General features: G+C 42.4%; 4 protein-coding genes across 8 annotated transcripts; 2 read left to right on the top strand and 2 right to left on the bottom strand.

Moving 5' to 3' along the window:
* Position 1: 1 nt before the first annotated feature.
* On the bottom strand, positions 2 to 2,793 carry LOC9651090 (ubiquitin-like-specific protease 2). Of its 4 annotated transcripts, none has more exons than XM_024663160.1 (16): positions 2,551 to 2,793; positions 2,363 to 2,424; positions 2,268 to 2,307; positions 2,178 to 2,216; positions 2,055 to 2,113; positions 1,957 to 2,002; positions 1,868 to 1,909; positions 1,763 to 1,827; positions 1,683 to 1,712; positions 1,536 to 1,631; positions 1,392 to 1,485; positions 1,256 to 1,347; positions 1,088 to 1,207; positions 964 to 1,039; positions 791 to 904; positions 2 to 737 (listed from the first exon to the last, which is right to left on the bottom strand). In XM_024663160.1, the coding sequence occupies exons 1-16, from the start codon at positions 2,752 to 2,754 to the stop codon at positions 153 to 155; spliced, it is 1,764 nt and encodes a 587-aa protein (XP_024518928.1). In that variant the 5' UTR covers positions 2,755 to 2,793; the 3' UTR covers positions 2 to 152. The 4 variants fall into 4 exon arrangements, with proteins under 4 accessions (XP_024518928.1, XP_024518930.1, XP_024518931.1 ...); XM_024663162.1 differs by having other exon boundaries at positions 794 to 904; XM_024663163.1 differs by having other exon boundaries at positions 1,763 to 1,821.
* Positions 2,794 to 11,226: 8,433 nt separating this feature from the next.
* On the bottom strand, positions 11,227 to 12,598 carry LOC9651418 (probable RNA 3'-terminal phosphate cyclase-like protein). Its single transcript, XM_002989371.2, has 3 exons — positions 12,164 to 12,598; positions 11,914 to 12,097; positions 11,227 to 11,848 (listed from the first exon to the last, which is right to left on the bottom strand). The coding sequence occupies exons 1-3, from the start codon at positions 12,229 to 12,231 to the stop codon at positions 11,639 to 11,641; spliced, it is 462 nt and encodes a 153-aa protein (XP_002989417.1). The 5' UTR covers positions 12,232 to 12,598; the 3' UTR covers positions 11,227 to 11,638.
* A 1,179-nt stretch (positions 12,599 to 13,777) lies between these two features.
* Positions 13,778 to 16,353, top strand: LOC112342011 (pentatricopeptide repeat-containing protein At1g11290, chloroplastic-like). The gene is made up of 2 exons (XM_024663103.1): positions 13,778 to 15,638; positions 15,693 to 16,353. The coding sequence occupies exon 1, from the start codon at positions 13,778 to 13,780 to the stop codon at positions 15,542 to 15,544; it is 1,767 nt and encodes a 588-aa protein (XP_024518871.1). The 3' UTR covers positions 15,545 to 15,638; positions 15,693 to 16,353.
* A 570-nt stretch (positions 16,354 to 16,923) lies between these two features.
* Positions 16,924 to 20,022, top strand: LOC9651089 (protein WVD2-like 4). 2 transcript variants are annotated; one of them, XM_024663102.1, is made up of 10 exons: positions 16,924 to 17,166; positions 17,524 to 17,818; positions 17,896 to 18,240; positions 18,284 to 18,345; positions 18,404 to 18,460; positions 18,512 to 18,599; positions 18,650 to 18,721; positions 18,774 to 18,884; positions 18,939 to 19,630; positions 19,695 to 20,022. In XM_024663102.1, the coding sequence occupies exons 2-9, from the start codon at positions 17,582 to 17,584 to the stop codon at positions 19,584 to 19,586; spliced, it is 1,620 nt and encodes a 539-aa protein (XP_024518870.1). In that variant the 5' UTR covers positions 16,924 to 17,166; positions 17,524 to 17,581; the 3' UTR covers positions 19,587 to 19,630; positions 19,695 to 20,022. The 2 variants fall into 2 exon arrangements, with proteins under 2 accessions (XP_024518870.1, XP_002989464.2); XM_002989418.2 differs by having other exon boundaries at positions 19,692 to 20,022.
* The last annotated feature ends 2,766 nt before the right edge of the window (positions 20,023 to 22,788 follow it).

Genomic DNA, 22,788 nt, shown 5'->3' with positions numbered 1-22,788 from the left:
GTACTATATAAACCCTCCGTACAATTGATCAATGTTTATAATACATGGTTTTATGTACTTGTCACGGCTACATCGTCGTCTCTGGTGTGGATCTTCGTCGCATTTCTTCTCGCTGCTCGGATTTGTGGCTGGATCACGTCGCTTTGCTCAGTCTAGCTGCTCGCTGGATGATCTTCGTGACTTTCTCCCGGAACCATCCCATCTGGATCACTTCTTCCGGGGATTATCTCCTCAGTGCTGGGATTGTTTGCCGGATCGTTGCCAGTGCTGGCTGGAACTATCTCCTCAGTGCTGGAATTGTTTACCGGATCGTTGCCAGTGCTAGCTGGAAGTATCTCCTCGCTGCTAGGATTTCCTGCTGGATGGTCATCGCGTATCTCCTCATTGCTGGGAACGTTTGCTGGATCATCATCGCGTCTCTCCTCACTGCTGGGAACACTTGCTGGATCATTCGTCACTGCTTGCTGGTTGGTGTTATCATTCGCCACTGCTTGCTGGGTGGTATCATTTGTCACTGCTTGCTGGGTGGTGTTATCGCCATTCGAGCCTTCAACAGTTGCTTCGTTGATGAATGCAGCTGAAGGATCCTGTTCTGACTCTGGCTTCGTAGCCCCGTCGATAGCGACCGAATCCAACGCCGGTTCCTCTTTACCTTCTTTCGGGAAGAATATCTTGTCCGTGATGTCCCGGATGGTGGTCCGAAGTTTGGATGCTTCGGCTAGTGAGAACCATGCATGCTGCAAAACAAAAGGAGCTCACGATAAGAACTCGTGTTTCACAAAAAACTTACTACCATGTCCTTGACCATGGAGTCGCTGAAACTGGCTGGAGCCTTTGACAAAAACTGCTGAATGTAATGAAGCATGAAAAGGCCACAGTCGTACTCGTTTTGCTGCTTTGGCACCTGCAGAAGAGAAAGAAGAACGACAGACTCTTTAAAAGTTGCAAGAGACTCGTGCATACCTTTACTTTCCTTTCATGAACATTCTTAAAGTCCTTGTTCTCACCACCATGAGAAATCCATTCGGCCGCCAAGTACCTGTCAAATAACCAGGCAATGGCAAACAAAACCCGAGAATTCACGTACCGGCGAACAACCTCATAAATAGGACGACTAACGTGCCCAGTTTGCATAGAATCAAGGTGAAGTATATGGCATCCAGGCTTCGGGCCTGAAAAACAAACCACAACAAGGCTCCAATGCATCCTGCGAAAGTGTCAAGAAGAAACCACAGAGCGAAAAAATCAAACTCACTGCTGATGGACAGGCATCAAAACGTAGGCTTTGTCATAGATGTCAACGCCCTTCGTCCATTTCCGTAGCTTGCCAACGCTTTCAACGTAGTCCTACAAAGATGATCTCTTACATGAAAAAGGATAATTAGCCTCACCTCGTCGCAAACTGCTTGAGCGAGCCGTTTGAAGAAAAAGCTGTTAAAAACGTGAAACCTCTCCAGTTCTGTGGATTGAGATACAAGAATGTACCTGTGACAAATAAACTTGGGGCTTAGCAGTAAGAACTTTGCGAAACGTACTTGATATACAAATCAATAATTGTGTCGTTGACATACTCGTGTTCCGCTAGACATTGCAAATGGTGTTCTTCGACTTCTACTGCTTCCGGATCATTACTAAAGATTGGAGAAGTCAGAAGGCTAAGTGGCTATATAACAAATACGTACCGAGAGGGATATGCAAATTTCACTCCACATCTGATCTTAAAAGGGTGAAAAACGTGACTAGCAAAGCTTCCCGACATTACCTCTTCAATTGCTGTTCGCTATCTTGTAGATGGTCTTCATCGTCAACTAAAAGAACTTCCTGGAACTGGCAGCTGTTACATACCACAAGAATGTAAATGGCTCACCTCATTGGAACCTTCAGGCGATGGCTCTTCTAGTTTTCCAGGCTGCAAATAAAACATTTAGTTGAAAGCCAACGAACGCTTGACTATACCGCAGAGAATCCAAAGTAACTCCTAACGAGGTCCTTTTTCTTTTTTCTGCAACACAATGGCATCAGCTTGCTTGGCACCAAAACATCACTCCGACTACTTTTTGGTTGAGGGTATCAGACGCTTGAGGGATTTCTGGCGCTTAGTTGTTTTCGACTGCTAGAACACAAGCGAAAAAAAGAAAAAATCAAGGATCACCCAGGAAAGAAAAAGACCGAGTCACCTTGGATTTTCCGGCAGAACGGGCTTTAGCCGGCGCGTCCTGTAAGCAGCACATCAGCAAAGAAAGAAAGAAAAAATTCATGAGACCGACCTTCAAGATCTCAGTGCTCTCAACAATCTCGTCCATAGTCCTGCGTAAACAACAATAAGTTTTTGCTCAAGTGCTTGCGAGATGTAGCTACATACCGGCTTTTGCCAGAATTTTCATCGTTTCCACCGTTTGAGACCGCCGGCTCTTCGTCCTCCTCCTGCAAAACATCGAAATCGATCACGCCAACAATCTACTCCAAAGGACCTGGCAGTGTCTAAAAACCGAGAATGGAGAAATCTAAAGAACTGTCCTCTAGACAACAAGATCTCAAACAGAGGCGTACCTGGCGTGGACGCTTCCTGCGACGAAAAACCTGCGTCGTGCGCTGCGTAGCGTCCAGCTTGACGTCGTCCAAGTGAGAGAGATCGGCGCATTGGCGTTGCTCTTCCTTGAAAGTCTTCATGGAATTTGCCAGCGCTATTCTCATTTGCTCCTCCTCTGGCAGCCTCTGCTGCATTAGCCGCGCAGATTGCCTCTTGGGCGCCATTTCCCTCGCCCTACCTCCTCACAAACCCTAAAACTGGGAAAATATTTCTTCTCTCAAGTAACTCAATCAATGGGAGGAGCTAGAGAATTGTAATTCGATCCAGCTGCCGCGGGTAGGAATCACATTTCTCCCTCAGTTTTTTTGTAATTTGCAAAGGTGGCACAAAGGAACAATTGGTTTCCTGATTAAGGGTAATAAAATATTTTTTCCATACATTTTTTTTATAAAATGGGCAAAACAAAAATCGTTAATATAATCTTATGTAATTAGTAAAGTGGTAGACTTAAAAGTGATTTTTCTAATAACTATTTTCTATCAAATGTGCTAAAATGGATGATCAAATTTATACCATATTATTTAAATTGCTGTAAAAATGGGCTTTTGTGCTTGCTAAATAATAAAATCTGAATTCAGATTTATTTTAAGTTTTTGGAACTTTCAAATTTTTTTTCTTTTTTTGGTTTATGAGGTGCAAGTAATGCATATACTAATATTAACATAGTAGGATTTTGATAGATATTGATTTAATTTTAATTTAAACTACTTATTCCTATATATAGTTAAGGCTTTTGGGCTAATCTAATATGCATATTTATGTATTCTATTTCCATATTTTATGTATTCACATTAGAGATAACTTTAATTGTGCCCAAGGAATGTTTTTGATTTAGATTTTATATTATTTAGATCTCTTTTATTCTTGTAATTTATTTTTTTTCATGATAAAGTGGTAACCTCCTTCTTTTTTAACTTTGGAGTAATAATTAATGCAGTTACTCAATACTATATGGTTGTAATTGAACAATTAAACTCAATTGATAGTGGCATTTATAATGTATGATGTAGCTCTTTCTATTCGGTCTACCAATCCTCATGTTTAGCAGAAATTCTTTCATAGAAATTCTAAAGATGATATATATTATTAGTTTCTCATTTTACAATGATTGCTATTTATCATTTTTGGGACAATACTTAATATTTGTGTGAGTTTCCCATATGTTTCCAAAGGATAACATTATAGTGGTATAATGGTTTAAAGGTAGCCATTCATTTGGATTGGAGCCTTCATTTGAACATATTAACCATATATTTGGACATATTGATAATTGTGATAATGTGTTTTAACAATTGCATTATTTCTATTAAATGTTATTTGAGCCAAGTGTGCAATTTAGCATTCACTTCTAGAGCCTTTTGTTTTATGTAGAGTTAAATATGTTAGAGCAAATCAAATTAAAAATGTTGTGGTTAGCATTTCGTCAAGATCTTATGGGACTTGTGTATATACTTTCTCTAGCCACCTTTCACATGAAGTGGAGTTAAAGTATGTACATCGACAAATGGGAAATACAATATTTCATATCATTGTGTAAATCAAAGTGTGTCATTAGAGATGATATTATTCATAAAAGTTGATGTTGTTGTTACCCATATTCAAGGATAAGGGCGATGATGGTTATGGCTATAATGTTTACTGCTAGATATGTGATAAAGTTAGCCACATATATTGGTATTATTAGTATTTTCCAAATTAGCATCCTCTTTTTTTGGGTGGAGGCCTTGGCATTAATAATGTTTTATTAAAGTTATTGTGGTGGAAAATCTTGATATAAAGATTTTCTTGGGAAATGAAAAATCATACAAGTAGTGAAGGGTCTTTGCATGAATAAATCAATGACCCCTTCATTTTTCATTCTAAAGTATTATTAAAGAGTTCACTTAACACCAATTTATTTAATATTTATTTTCCAAATTCATTTTTATAACAAAATATCCTTTATTAACCTCTTTATATTAGTTGATATAAAGTCAAGTTTATCTTCTATTGTTTGACCTATTGCCATATATTGTCATCTATAATTATGTCATGTGGCAAAGCCAAGTTTTATTATGTTTGCACGTAAAATCTTAATCTCCTTGGGTGACCGACGACAAACAGGAACCTTGATTGGATGAGCATTCCCAGTTGAAGTTGGATGACATGTGGCAATCTTGGCCCTAGACGATATGTCAAATTCAAAGAAATTAGAACACTCTTTCATGAGCCGATCAACAACTGCAACACAAAGATCACCGAAGGGATCAAAAAAGGGAAGAGCAGAACAAGATGGAAACATAGGAGGAAATAGTGGGGGGACAAAAGTAATGGAAGTAGAGGTAGAAGTAAAAGGACGAAAAGGTACAAAAGTGAGAGGAATTGATGAAACATAAAGAAGTATGAGACAAGGGGGAGAAGCCTCAAAGTTACACTTGGCATGATTGCGCTACAACCAATCTATACCAAGAATGAGGTTAAAAGCTTGACTCGGCACCACCCGCAACGACTGCAACTCAAGCTCGAGATCGCCCACACGCACAACTAGGTCCGCCTCATCTCGTGCACATGCATGTGTACGGCCGTTGCCATAAAGAATGAAAACTGGATCCGCCGCACGACGCAAGTGTAGACGACAACGTGTGGCAACAGGTCGAGCAATAGAAAATAAACTCGAACCTGTATCAACCAACATGGAGAGAAGAATAGAAGACCTCTTGTTATAAAAATGAGCTTGGAAAGTAAACATTGGATGAACCAGTGCAAAGTGAACCCCTTGATGATACTCCCAAAAGAAAGATGATACTCCCAAACGAGCCATTTCACCAGATCGTTTGATTGTGGATGATAATCACTCGTGAAAGTGTGGCGTATCCCCAACCGAGACGTCAAAACATGAAATGCCTCAACCATAAATGTAGGACCATTATCCGAAAGAATCCGCTCTGGACAAAAATGTTAAAACACCACTTGATTGAGGAGGAAGTATCCAACAGCAGTTGTAGAGGCGCTAGCAAGAGCACCATCTTCCACCCAACGAGTTAAGTAGTCAAAAACAATAATAACATACTCATTGCCAGCAGTCGACCTTGGAAAAGGTCCCATAAGATCAAATGCCATCAACTCAAATAGACGGGAAACTGCAATTGAGTCCAACTGTCCTTCCGTAACACGAGGGGGAGTATTACGATCTTTGCACCAAATGCAGCTACGCACATACCAGATAATATCACGTCGCATCTCTGGCTAATAGAAAGACCTGCGCAGCTTCTCGGTTATATGACGATGTCCCATATGCCCACCTAGAACAAGAGAATCATGGTAGGCATGGAGAAACCGCAGAATAAAGATAGAAGGCACCACCAGCCATAAATGATCATTAAGATCCGTCCCCACAAAATAAAGAAGGTTATCTTCAAGACGATATTGAGAATGTAAATGCTGAAAAGGCAAGTCATCAGCAAGTGATGTAGAATTCTCAAACCCATCTGAAACTTCAAAGCCCACCAAGTAGTATGACAAACCAAGTTCTTTCGCTTCAATAATGAAGTAACGGCAGCATGGTCACCTTCAAATAACATCTGAGAACCATGTAGATATGCATAAAGTTTCTTGAAACCCCATACTACTACTAAACACTCCTTCTTTATCGTGGAGTAGTTCATCTCTGCTAATTGTAATGTATAGTTTATATACACAATGGGATGGCGCTGACCAGGCACACTCGAGCTTTCTTGCATCAACACACCTCCAAGACCAATGTCAAAAGCATCCACGCGCAAAATAAAAAGTCGAGTGTAGTTAGGATATGCCAAACCCAAAGGAGTTGTCAATAGCTTTTTGAGATCCATGAACACCTGCTCACAATCCGGAGATCAAATGAAAGATAATGTTGATGACTTCAGCAATGCTCGCAACGGTGCAGTGCGATCAGAAAGATAATGCACAAAATGACCGAGATACTGCATCTTGCCAAGGAAACATTGCACATCATTCACACACTTCGGAGTATGGAACTTTAGAACAGCCACAAGTTTGTCAGGATTAACTTGCAAACCATCACGAGAAATACGGTACCTAAGATAAGTTGTGTCCTTGGACCCAAACATGCACTTCAACTGCTTCAACTTTAAACCAACATTGCGTAGCCAATCCAACACTTATATTGCAAAGAACCTCGTCCATCATCCGCTGGAAAGTTGCTGGAGCATTATTCAAACCAAACTGCATCACCAAGAACTCGTATAAACCAAATGGTGTACGAAAAGCTAAGAATATCTTCTTCAGCCATTGGTACTTGCTAATACCTAGAAGTAAGATCTAGCTTAGTGAATCAACGACTTTGCCCCAGACGATTTAAGAGATTAGCAGTGTGAGGAAAAGGGTACACATCTTGGATCATCACTTCGTTTAATAGACAATAGTCAATGCAAAAACGAATACTCCCATCAGGCTTCGTCACAAGATGAGGTTCACATGCCCAAGGACTTCGCAACTTCTGAATAACACCCTTCTCCAACATCTCCTTGATGTTTGCATGTAAAATCTTGATCTCCTTGGGTGACTGATGATGAACAGGAACTTTGATTGGATGAGCATTCCCGGTTGAAGTCGGATGATATGTGGCAATCTTGGCCCCAAAACGATAGGTCAAATTCAAAGAGATCAGAATACTCTTTCATGAGCCAGTCAACCACTGCAACATAAAGATCGTTAGAGGGATCAGAAAAGGGAAGAGCAAAACAAAACAGAAATACAGGAAGAAATAGTGGGGGAACAAAAGTAATGGAAGCAAAGGTAGAAGTAGAGGGATGAAGAGGTATAGAAATTAGAGGAATGGATAAAACATAAAGAAGTATGAGACAAGGGGGAGAAGCTTCAAAGTCACATTTGACATAATTGCGCTGCAACCAATCCATACCAAGAATGAGGTCAAAAGCTTGACTCGGCACCACCCACAATGACTGCAACTCAAGCTCAAAATCACCTACATGCACAACTAGGTCCACCTCATCCCATGCACATGCATGTGTATGGCCGATGCCATAAAGAATGAAAACTGGTTCTACTGCACGACGCAAGTGTAGATAGCAATGTGTGGCAACAGGTTGAGCAATAGAAGATAAACTCAAATTTGTATCAACCAACATAGAGAGAATAATAGGAGACTTCTTGTTATAAAAACAAGCTTGGAAAGTAAACACTGGATAAACCGGTGCTGAGTGAACCCTTTGATAATACTCCCGAAAGAAAGATAGAGGGGTCACTAACTTATTTGCGTAAGGTCCCTCCGTTACTCGCGCGACTCCTCATTTCCCGGATGCATCTTGGTGTCTAAACCTTCCACTGCAGCAGCACCAACAGGACATTGCTGACGCCAAAGTCTCCACCCAGAAAATGGAGGTCGCCAATCCGGAAAATGCCAACAATGTCTATTAAGTATGACTAACTTCATCACACGCCTAATAGTGACCATCACGGCCATGACCACGTCCTCGCCCTTATCCTTGGACTCGAGCAGCAGCAGCATCAACCTCCATTGGAATAGGACCATCACCCATAGGAAGTGGAGCTAAAGGATGTGCAGTGAGAAGTGAAAGAAACGACGTCTCATAACGTTGTGCCAAGCAAAGAGCATTGTCAAGGGTGGCGAGAGCAAGTGCATGCACAAGTCCAACAACAAGATTTTGATGAAGTGCTGGCCACAAGATTTCTAACTTGATTAACTCTGACATATTTGGCTCCGCACGAAGCAAAAGACTTTAGAAACAAACACTAAATTGCATCACCGACTCAGATGGCCTTTGGCAAAGATGATGCAATTGTTGGAAGGCATCATCACAATCGTCGGCATGTCCGAAGGCGGGTTTGACAACATCTAGGAGAACACTCCAATCCCCACGAGTGGCTGCGCTCAAACCATTGTACCACTACAACGCTGTCCCTTGAAGACACATGGGAAACTCATGCAAACGTGGAGCATCATCCCAATAATGATATGTGGCAATCACCGTGAAGTGATCAAACCAATGGTACACATCATCCCCAAGATTCCTGAGAAAGAACTTCAGTTGAACGTGAGGATTGGCACCAAGAGCAGAATGTGCCGTGAAGGCTGCCATCAATTGAGTTTAGTTGTTCAATTGCAAACACATAGCATCAAGCAATTGTACCAATTGCTACTCTAAAGTCAAAGGAGGAGATTGCTAATCTACCATGAAGATGAACGAAGAAAGAGCAAAACAAGAGAAATGACAAAAAGCTAAAAAGAAATGGTAGATCTAGGCAATGCAAAATGCTAGATCTAAACCAAAATTTTAAAAAGAAAAAACAAAAAAAAAGAAATGGAAAAAGTTAGATTTAGACAATGCAAAAGTTAGATCTAAACTAAAATCCCAAATTCAATCACTCCTCAGGAACAATCAAAGGTGCCCCTCAACTCCACCAATATAAGTGTTTGGAATATGAAATGAGAATACAGAAAATGTGAATATCAATTAGCCCAAAAACTCTATCTTATATACAAGAGTGAATGGTCCGGATTAAAATCAATCCGACAGCTACCAAATCTCACTACGCTAATATTAGTATATGGCATCATAGTTGTACACTTGGCCCTCACATATAAAATATTATATTATTTATATATTATTCAAATATTTGATCAAATAACTTTTATTAACTCTGAAGGTAAAGTAAAAACTAGAAATTAAAACTAGCTAGTTTAATATTTTATATATTTTTAATATTTAAAATTTAAATAATTAAAATCTATCTACTATAATTGATATAATATATTTAAAGATATAAACAAAAATTAAATTATTATATATATTTATATGTTATTGACCATCTAGAATTATATAAATATTCATGAGAAAAAACTTAATAGTGTGAAAAAGTAATACATTTTAAATTTATGGTGACATATAACTAACTTTTTGCAATTTATAATATAGAAAAATTATTGTATTTGAAGTTTATAATGATATAGACATTGATTTTTTTAATTTTTTATACTCATATAAATTTAGCAAGAAGATAAAATAAGCTTATTTAAAATATTCACATTTTTGCATATTATTTATATTATTATAAATATAAATTTTAATACTTCATTCAATATTCTTTAAAAATTACTTAAAAAGTAAATTGACAAAACACTTCTTGTGAGCTCCAAAGGTAATGTAAAAATGAACTAGTTTAAAGTTTTATATAAATTTGAATTTTTTATATTAATAGTTAAAAATTGACTAATATAAATAATTATGAGAGAAAAATAATTTTTTATCCAAAACATTTTATATAAGAAAATAATGTTAATATTTAAATTTTATTTTTGAGAAAATACCTTATAAATTCATCTTGAGCTAAATTTTACATTTTATTTTAAATATTGTTTTTATTTGGGTGTAAAGAAAAGTTAATTTTACTTATAAGATTTTACTGTACACCACCATAGCAAAAAGATGTTAAATAAAGTAGAAACCAATTTAAAATTTACCTTTTTTTAAATATTATATAACATTGTTATGTAAATACTAGCACTTGCCCAGCATATGCTGTGTAATTAGCAAAATATTTTTTTGATTTTTTAATATATTAAAAACTAAATTAGAATAGTATTTAAACAACAAATATTATATTCCACTTTGATTGAGAGAATTATGCCTAGAAAATGCTAGATGAATAAATAAATAAATTCTTGTACACTTGATTAATATAACTATTTAGAAAAAATATATTCCTAGGCATAAATAAGATAAAATATTCATTCATAAAAATATTATATACAAATTATTATTTGGAAATATGAATATATTTAGAAAACAAATTGACAAATAAAAAATTAAAAACAAATAAAAGAGAATAATTACTGCAAGACATTAATTAATTATAAGTTTTACTCAAAATATAAAACAATAAGTTTTTATGAACATTAATATATTACTACCCAGATCCAATCAACCTAATAATTATTTATAGATATATATAATAATTTCAAATATTATATTCCATAGTATTATATACTAATAAATTAGTAAAAATATTTTAAAATATTATTGTTTAATCAAATACTACATACATTATCGTAGTTTTTTTGATAATTATAAATAACTAAGGCTACATATAAAAATATAAATATGTACTTTTATTGTTAAAGCCCCCCACAGTTGTGATTTAGCCAAAAAATGATGTCTGTTTGAGAGAAACCCTAATCATCTAGTAATAAGCCTTACTTTTTAACTTCTAATATGGTTTCAACATTTTGATCTTTTGCACTTTTGATCTAATGTGGTTTAAAAGTAAAGTGACTACTTTTGAGTGAGGATAGGCAGATGCCTGTGCAAAATGCCTGTGAAAAATTAAGTTAGATTTGTGCGGTTCATAAGAATTGGGGAGTTCTCATCATGACTTAGTTTTCACTCTTTGTTCTCAAGTAACGAACTTTGAACTACAGTCTATATTGCGGTGGGGGGGAGGCAGGGTTTCACTGTGAGTTAGTTCAACTTGGAATTTTTCTCACACCTCTTACTGCCATTTTCATCAGGATATACAGCAAAAAATAGTTCGGGAGATACAAAATGTCTCCTGGAACTGGTTTCATTGGACTTCTTTGCAGGTTAAAACACTTTTTCAGCCGATTGTGTCTAAAATGCCCACGCCTTACACTGTTCTTGAGTCACTAAAAGACATCAACGTTTGATGCGGGAGACATCTAATGGGAAAATGTTCTCGATCTTCAGCTGCATGCTCAAGTTCCTCCGGGAGCTCACTGCCATCCGGACTTCGAGAGCCCCCGGCTGGTAGTGACGGACATAGTGAACGCGTCCAAAGTGTATTCCAGCTTCTTATCTTCAGTGGGAGCATCAGCAGATGATGATGATGAGAGGCAGATGATCGTCGTGGATGGCTGGTTGGAGTTTGAGGCCGCAGCTCAAATCGCTGTGCACATCAAGGAGAGTGGACGCGCTGCTGCTGGAAAAGACCGATGGCTTCTAGCGTGGTAAGAAAAAGTTCCATGTAACTGATTCGGTTTCCTTTTGTTAGAGCTATGGCCCCAGTGACTCATGAAACTTTCCTGTAGAGATTTTGGAAGCCACTTCCAATGCACGTAAGTAGAGCCGTGCCTGTCGCCGGGTCAAGCTTGATACTAAACTGCACTCCCAGGAATTCTTTGATGTGTTGCAGGGTCTTGATACCGTAAGAAGAGAGCTTCCCGACGCTGACTTTGGAAACATCTTCCGGGCACAGAGCACAGAGGATGAACAGCAACCCCTGTATGGCAAACAGGAAAGTTTGTGAGATCGCCTTCTTTCTTTTCCAGCTTCACAGATAGATACCTGGTGAGTTGAATTTACAACTCCTCCCAGCTTTATCTCCTGTAGCAAGGACATGGCTGCTTGCATCCCCAGGTCCTCTGGAAGCTGGAGCTCGGATGCTCCTAAATGCGTAGCCGCGCACTCGGAGCTTAAAATGCAGCCGGTGGTCATTTTTGTCACCAGTGAGATCCCATAGCCCGGAGATCTGTGCCATGACAAAGGACGCAAGATGAAAAAAGTTTACTTTGCAGCACAAAATCATGGAACTTACTTCCCAGACTCCGAACCAGTGTAGTGATCAGTAAAGATGTACACGTCGGGGAGCAAGCGATTTAGCATGCCACATTTGATTGGCCATATGAGGTGAGATGCGTGTGGAGTAACTCACTCCTCAGATACGTTTCACCATGCCCTCATCCACCCATGTAGCAGCTTGGTGAAGGATTCTTAGCGAGGAGAGAAAGAAAAGAAGAGGAGTTTGGAGAAACTGACCGTGAGGCTCTTGGGAACAATGGGAACTTTGAGGACGACTTCACTGCCACCCAAGGGCGGAGCTCCGCAGGCAACAACCTTGAGTTCTAGGAATTCGATTGGAACACCAAAGTGCTTAAGCATTGGCAGTGTTGCTGTGCGAAAGGTGTCGACGCAGGGATCCCTACTGTCATTTGCAATGCCTGTCACAGGCCACAAAGAGTCCTAGTTAACAACTGGCGCCTCGCAAGCTGCCACACGCGGCATACATGTCAATCAGCGCAGTAGACATGATCAAGCTCGAATCCCAGCCCACAGCAACCATTTGGGAGTGGATTTGCTTACCCACCGGAAGAAATCGCGATCCACAACACGCTCCAAGGGCCGCAACGGACTTGATCCTGCCTGGAGTGACGCCCTGGAGCAGCAATCTCCGGTCAACACTTTGCATGTGCCACGTGTTGCTGGGCCTTCCTCTCCTGCCCCATGCGGCTTGGCCGCCTCCCATTGGCCGGGAGCAAACATCAGCACGATTATTCGCTAACACGTGGTTAAAGAAATAACCCCTTTACAGTTACCCTCCATCGGACGGCTGTGATTGGCCAGATCCGGCGGCCCACAAAGTTCGGCGTTTGCTCCTTATAGTAGTAGATTTATTTCTTCTGAATTTTATAACAATAAACGTTTCTAGAATGTTAATTTTTATATTTGCTATATCATTGATATTTTTTAATGATATCTTACACATCATTTTAATATCTTTCTGAACTAAAGTTTTTCATTTTATTTTAAATATTAATTAATCTTAAAGTTAAAAATTAATTTTATTTTAATATTCTTGTAAAAAAACACTAAATATTGAATGAACGCATTTACATTTAATTTTCTCTTTTGCATATAGGATGTTAAGGCCCTTTTACACTTGGTAACTATGATACAGATCTGGAAGCGCCTTCACGCGATATAATTTTTATTTTTGTTGGCTGTGTTGCAAATTTTAAAGCGCTTTTATGCAATATAGTCTTTGCTTTTGTTGACTATATTGCAGATTCCGAGCAAAGTGCCGCATCGATGACGATTTTTATTTGGGATTTATTGCATTCTAAGTTATTAACGCTCCTTAAAAACAAATATAAAAAATCAAACATGAACTAATTTGTTAATTTAGATTTAATTCTTATTTTAACCTTTAATTAGTAACAAAGTTTTAATAAAATTTTATGTTTTAACTAAATAATTTTTTTTAGCATTTCTTATTCTCTTAGTGTTTGCTTGGAAGAACCAATTTACTAAAAGAGCAAAAAGTTCTTAACTGATCAATGGTAGTTAAAGAATGCTTCTATTGAAACCACATGAAAAATCTCAAGTTTGAACGGTCAATTCTTTGAAAGAACCCTAACTTTTGTTTAATGGAATGCGCAGCGTGAGGGATTCAATCCACGCCTTCGACCGGATCCAGAGCGAGGGCTCCTCCCCGACGAAATCCATCATCGCGGCAGCGCTCAAGGCGTGCGGCCGCGTCGGGGATTTCCAGTCCGGTAAGCGAATCCACGATTACATCATCAAGAATCGCCGGGCATCCCCGGGCTTCCATGGCGACGATGGCATCGACGCCGACATTGCGAGCGCCCTGGTCACTATGTATGCGAAATGCCGCAGCATCGACGAGGCTCGCGAGGTTTTCGATGCCATGGAAGATCGCTCTGTGGTGTCTTGGAGTGCGATGATCCTGGGCTACGCCGAGAATGGGAAAGGGGATTTGGCACTAGGACTCTTCCAGAGAATGAAGCAAGACAGCGACGATTCCATCGCTCCAAATCGCGTCACTTACTTGGCGGCTCTCAAGGCTTGTGCCGCGACTTGCGAGAACTCTCGAGAACAGGCACTCGAAACCGCTCGAGCTCTTCACTTGGAGATTTGCCAGAACGGATTGGAATCGGACTTGTTCGTGGCCAGCACGCTGGTGGATCTGTACTGGAAGTGTGGGAGCTCGGTGGATGCCCGGGATTTGTTTGGAAGAATGGAAGAACGCAACGTCGTCTCGTGGAGTGCGATGATCTTGGGATTTGCCGAGGCTGGCGATGCAAAGTTGGCGCTAGAAACTTTCCGGAGGATGCCTTGCGCTCCAAACCGAGTGACTTACCTCGCAGTGATAAAAGCTTGCGCGGCTCTAGCGGTGGTCGAAGAAGGCGAGCTTGTGGATGGAAAGGTGGTGAAGCTCAAGAGCTTGGAGATCGGGCGAGCTTTGCACTGTCAGATTCGAGGCTCTGGATTCGAGCTCCATGCTTCGATCGCGAGCTCTCTCGTGGATATGTACTGCAAGTGCGGAAGCCTGGGAGAGGCTTGGAGCATTTTCCAGAGGATGAAGAGGTCTTTCCGAGACGTGGTTTCGTGGTCGGCGATGATACTGGGCTATGCACAAGGTGGACAGGCAGAGATGGCGCTAGAGCTCTTTGAGAAAATGGAGGGTGATGGCTGCGCTCCGAATCCAGCAACTTTTGTGGCCATGCTCAAGGCTTGCGCAAGCCAAGGTTTTTCCGGAGCTGGGAGGAGAATTCATGCCAAGATATGCACTGCTGGAGTAGAAGGCCAGCCGGGAGTCGCAACTTCTCTGGTGGATTTCTACGGGAAGTCTGGAAGTATGAATCGAGCGCGGCAAGTTTTCGAGTCCATGGCAAGCATCGACTTGGTAACTTGGAACGCGCTGCTAGCAGGCTATAGCCATCAGGGAGAGATCACAGAAGTGCTGGAAGCATTCGAAGCTCTGTGTCGGACGAGTTTAGCTCCGGACTCGGTCACCTATCTTACGGTTCTCACAGCGTGTGCACACGCCGGACATGTGGAGAACGGGAAGGAGGTGTTTAGAGCTATGACGCAGCGCAGTATCACTCCAGGGATCGAGCACTATAGCTGCTTGGTGGACCTCCTAGGCCGAGCTAACCTTCTCGACGAAGCAGTGGCAGTACTGAGGGGGATGTCCGGTGCCTCGCCCACACCAAGCTTGTGGATGAGTGTTCTCGGCGCCTGTCACAAGTGGAAAAACGTCGACGTTGGTCGGGCCGCATACGGAAGCATACTGGAGCTCGATCCTTGCAACTCAGCTGCGTACGTGCTCATGGCCAACATTCTCCAACACTCGAGCGAATGGGACTTGAAGAATTCCCCAAAACTTCGACTTTGACAGGCCTACTCCAATTCGAGACCCACAGAGAAGAGTAGGATGGACGATTGATGAGGACATCGCACTGGAACGCTACAGCGAAATCGTTTTCAAGGTATGGAACGAATATGTGGCCCTTGCTAACTTTCTCGTCTATTTGGCATAGCAGGACAAGGCAAGAATCACCGCTTTCTAGACAAAGAAGATATCTAAAGTCTTCCATGCAGCACAGAAAGGTTCGTTCGCTTTGGACGGCTTCGTCTAATATGGAACGAATGCGTAGCTTTGGCATGGCAGGACGAGGCAAGCATAACCTCCGAAGAACATAGAAAAGGTATCGCTCGCTTTGGACAGCGTCGGCTATGGACTCCTGGAGCGATCTAACATTTTCTTCTTTGGATTCATTCCAGAGCTGGCCAGCAGACAACAGTGTAAAAGCCTTGAATGATTCTTTTGTGTTTGTATTTATTTGTTTCTTGTGTCCATAGCTAGGCAAAAGGCAGCCAATGGATGGAGCCAACAATCAAGCAGTCGATTTTGTCTCGCGAAACCAAGCAGCGGGAACTTAAATTATTCTGGTATATGGTTTTTATTTCCTTGTTTTCTATCCAAATTCCTTCTCCATGGACGACTTTGAAGACCCTAGTATGATGTTGCGAGTCGGGCGAGGCGTCCATTTCAGTCCTCACAAGCGATTTGCAATCTCGTGCTGCGTAAAGCGTGTGGCGAAGATGGAACCCATCAAGGTGGAGGAGAGATCAATTTATTTGTGAGCTAAAAACTTTGGACGATAGCGATTGTTTTGGAATGATCAAGCGTCTAACAAGGTTGCGGAGGAAAAGATTAAGCTCTAAAATTCCTTAAGTGTTTGGCGTGGTTGAGATATGAAGTGTATAATATCAAGGTGGTGGCCAAGATCATCTTTCCACGTTCGAATGCATATACCTTTTCTTTTTGGCGGGAATGGTTAAGCTATCGCATTTTCCCAAAACGTGATGGCCTTTAAGAATTTAAAATGCCCATCAAAGCGCTGCTATCTACCTGTAAAAAATTTTAAAGCCTTCGCCTCGCCCCCAAAGAGGAAGGGAATGTTGTTTGGGGTACAAGCCCCCCACAGACACCTAGCAGTCAGCGACCGGTATCTTTGCGGGGAATCTCGGTGCGACTGGTCCACAAAAACGTACCGTATGGTGTGCCACCGACAACTGCCAGTCGCGGCCCACAACAATTGGCGCGGATGTGCCAAGGCCGGCGGCGGCCCCGCCGGCCACCCGACACGAAGACGACCGTCAAGCTAACGACGACGCAGCGAGGGGGATATTCGCCGGATTAGGGCTGCTGGGAATATTCGGCGGCCCGTTGGGGATGGACGGAATGTTTCGTGGATATTCTGTGGGGGTCCGTTTAGAAAACGGGGCAGGCTGGGTTTTTGTGGAGTGATTGTGCCACTGGAGAATCACGCGCTCGTCTTCTCGCGCCTATCGATCTTCCCTCCTCGATCTCCCGTGCGCGCTGCCAGTTCTTCGGTGCCGGCACGGCAAGCGGTTGAGCGCGCTGTCCGGCGGTCACGAGATCTCTCGCCCAGGTTTTTCAGCAGGGATCGAGGTGCATTGTGGCGAGGGAATCGGCGCCGCGATGGAGAGGTGAGCTCTGGCGAGGATATTCCGCTGCGGTTCTAGCTAGGGAATCCATGGCTCCTTGCTTGCCCTTGAGAGATCTGTGTGTGGCTTCCTGGGGTCGTGGTCCTTGGCGCTCGGCAATGTGGCGCTCCGCGGCAATGCCGCCGAGATTCTTTCATTCTTTTCTTGCATGAGCGTCAAGGGGCTTCCATGAAATTTGCATTGGGATGCGTTGTGCATGCTACATTGCATCCTGATCTTGAAGCGATGGGCTTTTCCTGGATTGTCTGCCAGCGGCGGTGGGGTTCTTGGGTTATCGAGGGTGTAGTCGGGGATTCCACGGTTCTTTTCCTCTTTAACAGTGGCTCTTGTGGATTGCAGGGAATGATCAGGGCAATCGCGAGTTCGAGACTTGGGTGATCGGAAAACCGGCAGCGTCATGGAGGGATCAGGCACAGGTGATGAACCTAAGGAAGTGGTGGACGCTCCAAGGAGCAGCAATGTGGACGACATGGACTTGGAGGAGGAGAATGGTGACGAGGAGTTCCAGGGATCAGGAGAAGCTATCGAAGTTTCGGGCGGTCAGGAGAACAGTAATGGAGTTCACGATGGTATGGGGGTTTCGGAGGAATCAAACCTTGCAAAGGATAACGCTTGCCATGTGAAGCCTGTGAAGGTTGGTACGACCCACTTGATAGTTTATTGTTTTGGAGACAGAGGAGGAAACAGATGGTTTTTTGTTTGCATTTGCAGGAGAGAAGATCTGAAAATGCCAAGAATCCGAAGGGCACAGCCCCGGCAAAGAAGTCTTCGTCGAGCTTTAAGACTTCGGTGGCTGCTGCTAATGCGACGACGGCAAGGCCCAAAAGCAATCCTGTGGCTCCTTCAAAAGCTAGAAAGGAGTCGGCTGCTGACCCAGCTCCAAAGAGCTCTCGAACGACGGCGTCGGTTACAGTTCCGCAACCATTTGCTCTGGCAACTGATAAAAGAGCTTCACTCGGTGGCAGCAGACTGTTGCCAACTTCTACTGAAGCTCCTGCTAAACAACCTGCTAAGCCAACTCCCGTAATACCGTCCCAGCCAATCCGAAAGTCTCAGGTATTAAGCTGCGTGTTGCTTCTTTGCTCAGTTTAAGTTGCAGGTTCTTAGCAAGGTGACCACAAAACCTTCGTCTGTAAGACCATTAAGTGTGGAAGCCTTAAAGTACAGTTTTCTAGTTACGTTTTTTCCTATCTTTTCTAACGGGAACTTATGGCTGCAGGCCCCCTCAGAAAGAGGAAGTGAGTGATGCAAACAGCGAAGTTGGATCTTGCACATCGTAAGCCTTATGTCTTTCTGCTTTGTGTTGAGTGTTTGCATCAATCTGCAGGCCTGGATTTGGCATAAAAGACAGGAAAAATGCCGCTGCCTCCACTTTCAGCTTCAAATGTGATGAACGTGCAGAAAAGCGAAAAGAGGTACGTGATGTTACAAGTCTTCCAATCCTTATGTAGTTTTGTGCCTGCAGTTCTATTCAAAGCTGGAGGAAAAGCTAAACGCCAAAGAAGCGGAGAAGTGTCAGATTCAAGCCAAAACACAGGTGCGTGGAAAAGCCTTTCTTTTCCTTCTGCGTTCTAACAATCGATCATTAGGAGGAGATGGAAGCTGAAATCAAACAGCTTCGCAAGAGCCTCACTTTCAAGGCAACTCCAATGCCGAGCTTTTACCAGGAGGCTCCTCCTCCTAAGGCTGAGCTGAGAAAGGTTGGAATGGCTGATAGTTGGTGCGCTTACCAACTTTTTTTAAAACGGATGCAGATCCCAACGACGCGCGCAAGATCTCCAAAGCTGGGCAGGCGAAAGAGTATCAGCGGTGCGGAGTCCGAGAACGGCAAGCACACCGACAACGAAGACGCCAAGAAGCTAGACAACGGGCAACAAGTCAAGGAGAACGTAGTCCCGTCGAAGAAGGCGATCAGGAAGTCGTTCTCGGGGAAGATCTCTAGTGAGAAGGTGAAGGGCAAGGAGAAGCCAGCCAACGAGGTCCTCGGCAATGGGACAGTTGAAGGCGTCGGGGTGCTGGAGGAAACCAAGGGAAACGGGGTGGTAGAGAGGAACGCATCGGCAGGGACCGAATCCGGGGGGGACGCAGATAGTGATACGGGAAAGGACTTCGGTCTGGAAAGCGCTCCGGAGACAGCTGACGCTCCTACAGACGCCGATCACCAGGATAGTGTTGTTAATGCGACTTTAGATAGTGTAGTGGAGCCTGCTACCGCGGCGGCACAGGAGAAGAGCGATGGTGAGGCACCGAAGTCCAAGGCTGCGATTGAGAAGCCGGGATCCAAGAACTCGAGGAGGGAGGCGCGTGGCAAAGGCAGTGGGAGCTTCAAAACTAGGACAGGATCCGGGAAGCTCGTCGGGAAGGAGATGCTGACACCAGCGGACGTTGCCGTGATCTCGTGACCGAAAGATGGAATGGAAGTTTGTGGAGTATCTATCGATTCCTGGTAAGCCGTCAGTTTTCCATTGGCTCGTTTAGCTTACCAGGTGGTTTTGAAATGTTTCCAGCAGCTACTAGTTCTACTTTGATCTATCCGAAAGACGATTAGACAAGAGCTCGGAGTTTCCATGGTGCGTCGTGTTTTTCTTTCTAAATTTTTCTTTCTTTCAGGTATGGAGTCGGGGAAATAACTCCAAAAAAAGATTTGCAAATGTGGGTGGTGTTTGTAGTAGTGATTTTGGTTCTAGTTCTTTTGGTAAATCCTCTCTTAGCTAATGGCGCGAAGTTATTTTAAACTTTTATCAGTCCTTTTGGTTTAGAAAGGGTGTAAGGCATATACCATAAATATCCAGGTTTATGCTAGATTATACCTTAATTTATTTAGTGTTTTAATGTTAATTTTTCTTATCTTTAATATAAACTTTAAATTGAAATCCTTCAAAGAAAAAAAAGGAAATGTGCATTTACCACCACTTGCTTTGCTTGTAATACAAAACTCTAATTTAGTGGGACATCTTTTTTTAGCATATCCCCTCATCCACACTGGTTTTTTTTGGATTATAAAACATTTAGAGCCATGGTACAATTACAGCTGCCACTTGTGGCAATCATTGAAGGACCCGCTTAAAGAACTCAAGCTTCTGGGTTTCTCTGATTCTTGGATACATTGGACTGCAAAGCTTTTCAGCTGAAGCTACCATGGGCAATGTCAATTAGGCTACATTGTAAAATATTCATCTACAAAACCACCTTTTAAGACAGGGTCAGGGTTTCCAGAACAGTCTAAAGTTAAACCATAAAGCCTCTCAACCTTTTAAGAACATATTCTTTGAAAACATTATTTGTGGATATGGACTACAAACCCTTTGTATAAGTCAGTGACTTGACTAATGTGGCAAATTATCAGACCCTAGCCAGTATATTTGCAAAACAAATGGCTCTCGAATTGGTAAAAAGTCATCATCTTAATGCAAATGGCTTAACAGGCTTTTGCCACCTTTATTCTTGTGTAGACCAACTTCTCACTCTCTAAGTGTCACTATAGTCTATACAGTTCAGACACATTGGCTATGTCGATTTTGTCAAAGCTTTTGATCAGGTGCTATGACAGTTGTTCATTCAAACCCCAATGCTCTTATGGCTGGACGAGAACTTTAGATTATTTTTGGAGGGTCAGCTGGAGGCATGAGACCACTGAGACATTGTACTTGCCTGCCTACCCATTTGCTCTTTAGCACTCCTTGAACTGGTACTGCTGTAGCTTCCAAGAGTGGCCCTCTAGTCTCGCAAGAGATACCTTGCAAGTTCAGTGACAATGTCAATGTTGGAGAGGCCCTATCTCGCCAGGGAATGGTTGGAAGATGCTGGCGGAGGTGGTCATATGCCCCACAGTTGTATAGGACGTGGAAAACATCCTCAACCGTCGTCCCAAAACGATCACGGGAGTGCCTCTTAGTGACTATCTTTTGTTCGCCACCCTGATGATCTCATAGCCAGATAATGACTCTCGTTTTGTTTAGCAAGTTGGCAGGCCTGGTCAATATCTTGAAAGCAAGTTATAGGCACTTTATTGATTGCCAAGAGCATATCATTTTGCGCCAGTGCAGACTTGGACGACTTGGAGTCTGCAAAACAGCGCCTCATTTGCAAGACTTGGCGTCTTGATGGATTCTTTTCAGCAAGAGCCTGCGATTAGCACGTCATTAGGGAGATGGAAATACAAGAGCAAAAGTATATGAAGACATCTGTCACTCAAACAAAAATTCCTTGCCTCGGACAACAAAGTCGGGTAAAGGCTCAGCATCGAGAATGCGAATGGAAGGCAGATGTCTCTCAATTCCCTTGTGTCCTCCGACAATTCCATCTCATATCTCACAAATGTATGAAGTTAGTATTCCTTTCGCAAACTCTTGTTCTTGGAAGTCCCAGTACTTTACATGGTTCAAACCACAGAGATTACTTGAAACGCTGTTTTATAATAAATGTACTTACTTGAGTGAAGAATGTGGCCCAGAAAGTTTTAACTCTCCCTTTACCATCGGCAAGAACTCCCAAAATTTTATCAAGGCCTGATAGAATTTCAGCATATAAGGAAAATCGTAAATCAATGAGACAGAGGTTATACCATTGTCAATCTCAATAACTTCCATGCTCATCAGTAGCAAAGCAGCAGGGTTGATTACGATTGACTTACGAGATATGGTCCACATGCTCCTGCTCAGGCCAACAAGATGAACCTCATCGCCTCTATTTAATGCTTCTGTGGACTACTCCACAGAATACAAACCTGGGAGTATGTAAAGAAGCTCACCTTCATTTTTCACAAATATACATCATAGCTTTTCCGTAAACATTGCAGGTTCATATTCGGTCTGGGGCGCCGCGAGACCATGTAAACAAAATATGAATGACTGAATGAATATTGCGCAGTCTGCACGAGTTGATGGCGAGCATGACCATCACTTTGTTGGTACGGGGATCGTTATACGTCATGAGGTCCTTGGACTTGGACCTCGTAGCCGTGGACAGAAACACCGTCAGGATTGCAGTTGCTGATATAATTCTCTACAACTCCAGTGGAGATTCCTTACTACTGAATCTTACCCACCTAAATCAACAAATAGATTACCTTTCGTATAACCCAACTGCTTTAGGCGTCTAGCTTAGTTCTAGAAAAACAGTTGCATCGCCACCCATTGAAACAGCAGGACCAGCTACTTTACTTGCAGCTCCCGATTCATCACGCAAGCTTGAAATTTCAGGTTTCTGAGGTAGCGCTGGACGAGGATTCCAGAGGCCGGTAGAATTCTCACGAGTATAGATTTGAGGGGGTGCATACCCTTCGTGCCTTTCAATTGTTACCAGCACGGACTGGTCAAGAGAAAAAATTACACCTTCGGAAGCATTTGCTGTGTGGATCTGTGTCGAATAAGGTCTTCCGCTCTCCGGCCAGCTTTTTTATTATGCCAAACCTTGGAACCCCTGCTCGGGATAGCACGTAGCTTCCAAAATAAAAGATAAGTATTAATTGATGGTACTATTGATGTAACTATGTTTACCTAGGCTCCACAACATAAACAAGCCCGCCCTGTTTCTCCACAACGATGTAGTTTATATTGCAGGGATAAGACAGAGGATGAATAATGGCGTGATTGAGTGCAAGTC

This window comes from Selaginella moellendorffii, unplaced genomic scaffold, assembly GCF_000143415.4.
Source record: "Selaginella moellendorffii unplaced genomic scaffold, v1.0 SELMOscaffold_97, whole genome shotgun sequence".
Lineage (NCBI taxonomy): Eukaryota > Viridiplantae > Streptophyta > Lycopodiopsida > Selaginellales > Selaginellaceae > Selaginella > Selaginella moellendorffii.
This window is presented reverse-complemented; position numbering and strand designations above follow the sequence as displayed.

What these genes read in the sequence shown, in the direction of transcription:
- LOC9651418 (XM_002989371.2), bottom strand. Translation starts at nt 12,231, where the DNA reads ATGCTAAATCGCTTGCTCCCCGACGTGTACATCTTTACTGATCACTAC. An exon ending in ACTGGTTCGGAGTCTGGGAA is followed by an intron (nt 12,098 to 12,163) that starts GTAAGTTCCATG and finishes GTCATGGCACAG; the next exon opens with ATCTCCGGGCTATGGGATCT. An exon ending in TTGTAAATTCAACTCACCAG is followed by an intron (nt 11,849 to 11,913) that starts GTATCTATCTGT and finishes TTTGCCATACAG; the next exon opens with GGGTTGCTGTTCATCCTCTG.
- LOC9651090 (XM_024663160.1), bottom strand. Translation starts at nt 2,754, where the DNA reads ATGGCGCCCAAGAGGCAATCTGCGCGGCTAATGCAGCAGAGGCTGCCA. An exon ending in CGCCTGAAGGTTCCAATGAG is followed by an intron (nt 1,828 to 1,867) that starts GTGAGCCATTTA and finishes AACAGCTGCCAG; the next exon opens with TTCCAGGAAGTTCTTTTAGT. An exon ending in AGCGAACAGCAATTGAAGAG is followed by an intron (nt 1,713 to 1,762) that starts GTAATGTCGGGA and finishes TTTTAAGATCAG; the next exon opens with ATGTGGAGTGAAATTTGCAT.
- LOC9651089 (XM_024663102.1), top strand. Translation starts at nt 17,582, where the DNA reads ATGGAGGGATCAGGCACAGGTGATGAACCTAAGGAAGTGGTGGACGCT. An exon ending in GCCATGTGAAGCCTGTGAAG is followed by an intron (nt 17,819 to 17,895) that starts GTTGGTACGACC and finishes TTGCATTTGCAG; the next exon opens with GAGAGAAGATCTGAAAATGC. An exon ending in CTAAGGCTGAGCTGAGAAAG is followed by an intron (nt 18,885 to 18,938) that starts GTTGGAATGGCT and finishes AAACGGATGCAG; the next exon opens with ATCCCAACGACGCGCGCAAG.
- LOC112342011 (XM_024663103.1), top strand. Translation starts at nt 13,778, where the DNA reads ATGCGCAGCGTGAGGGATTCAATCCACGCCTTCGACCGGATCCAGAGC.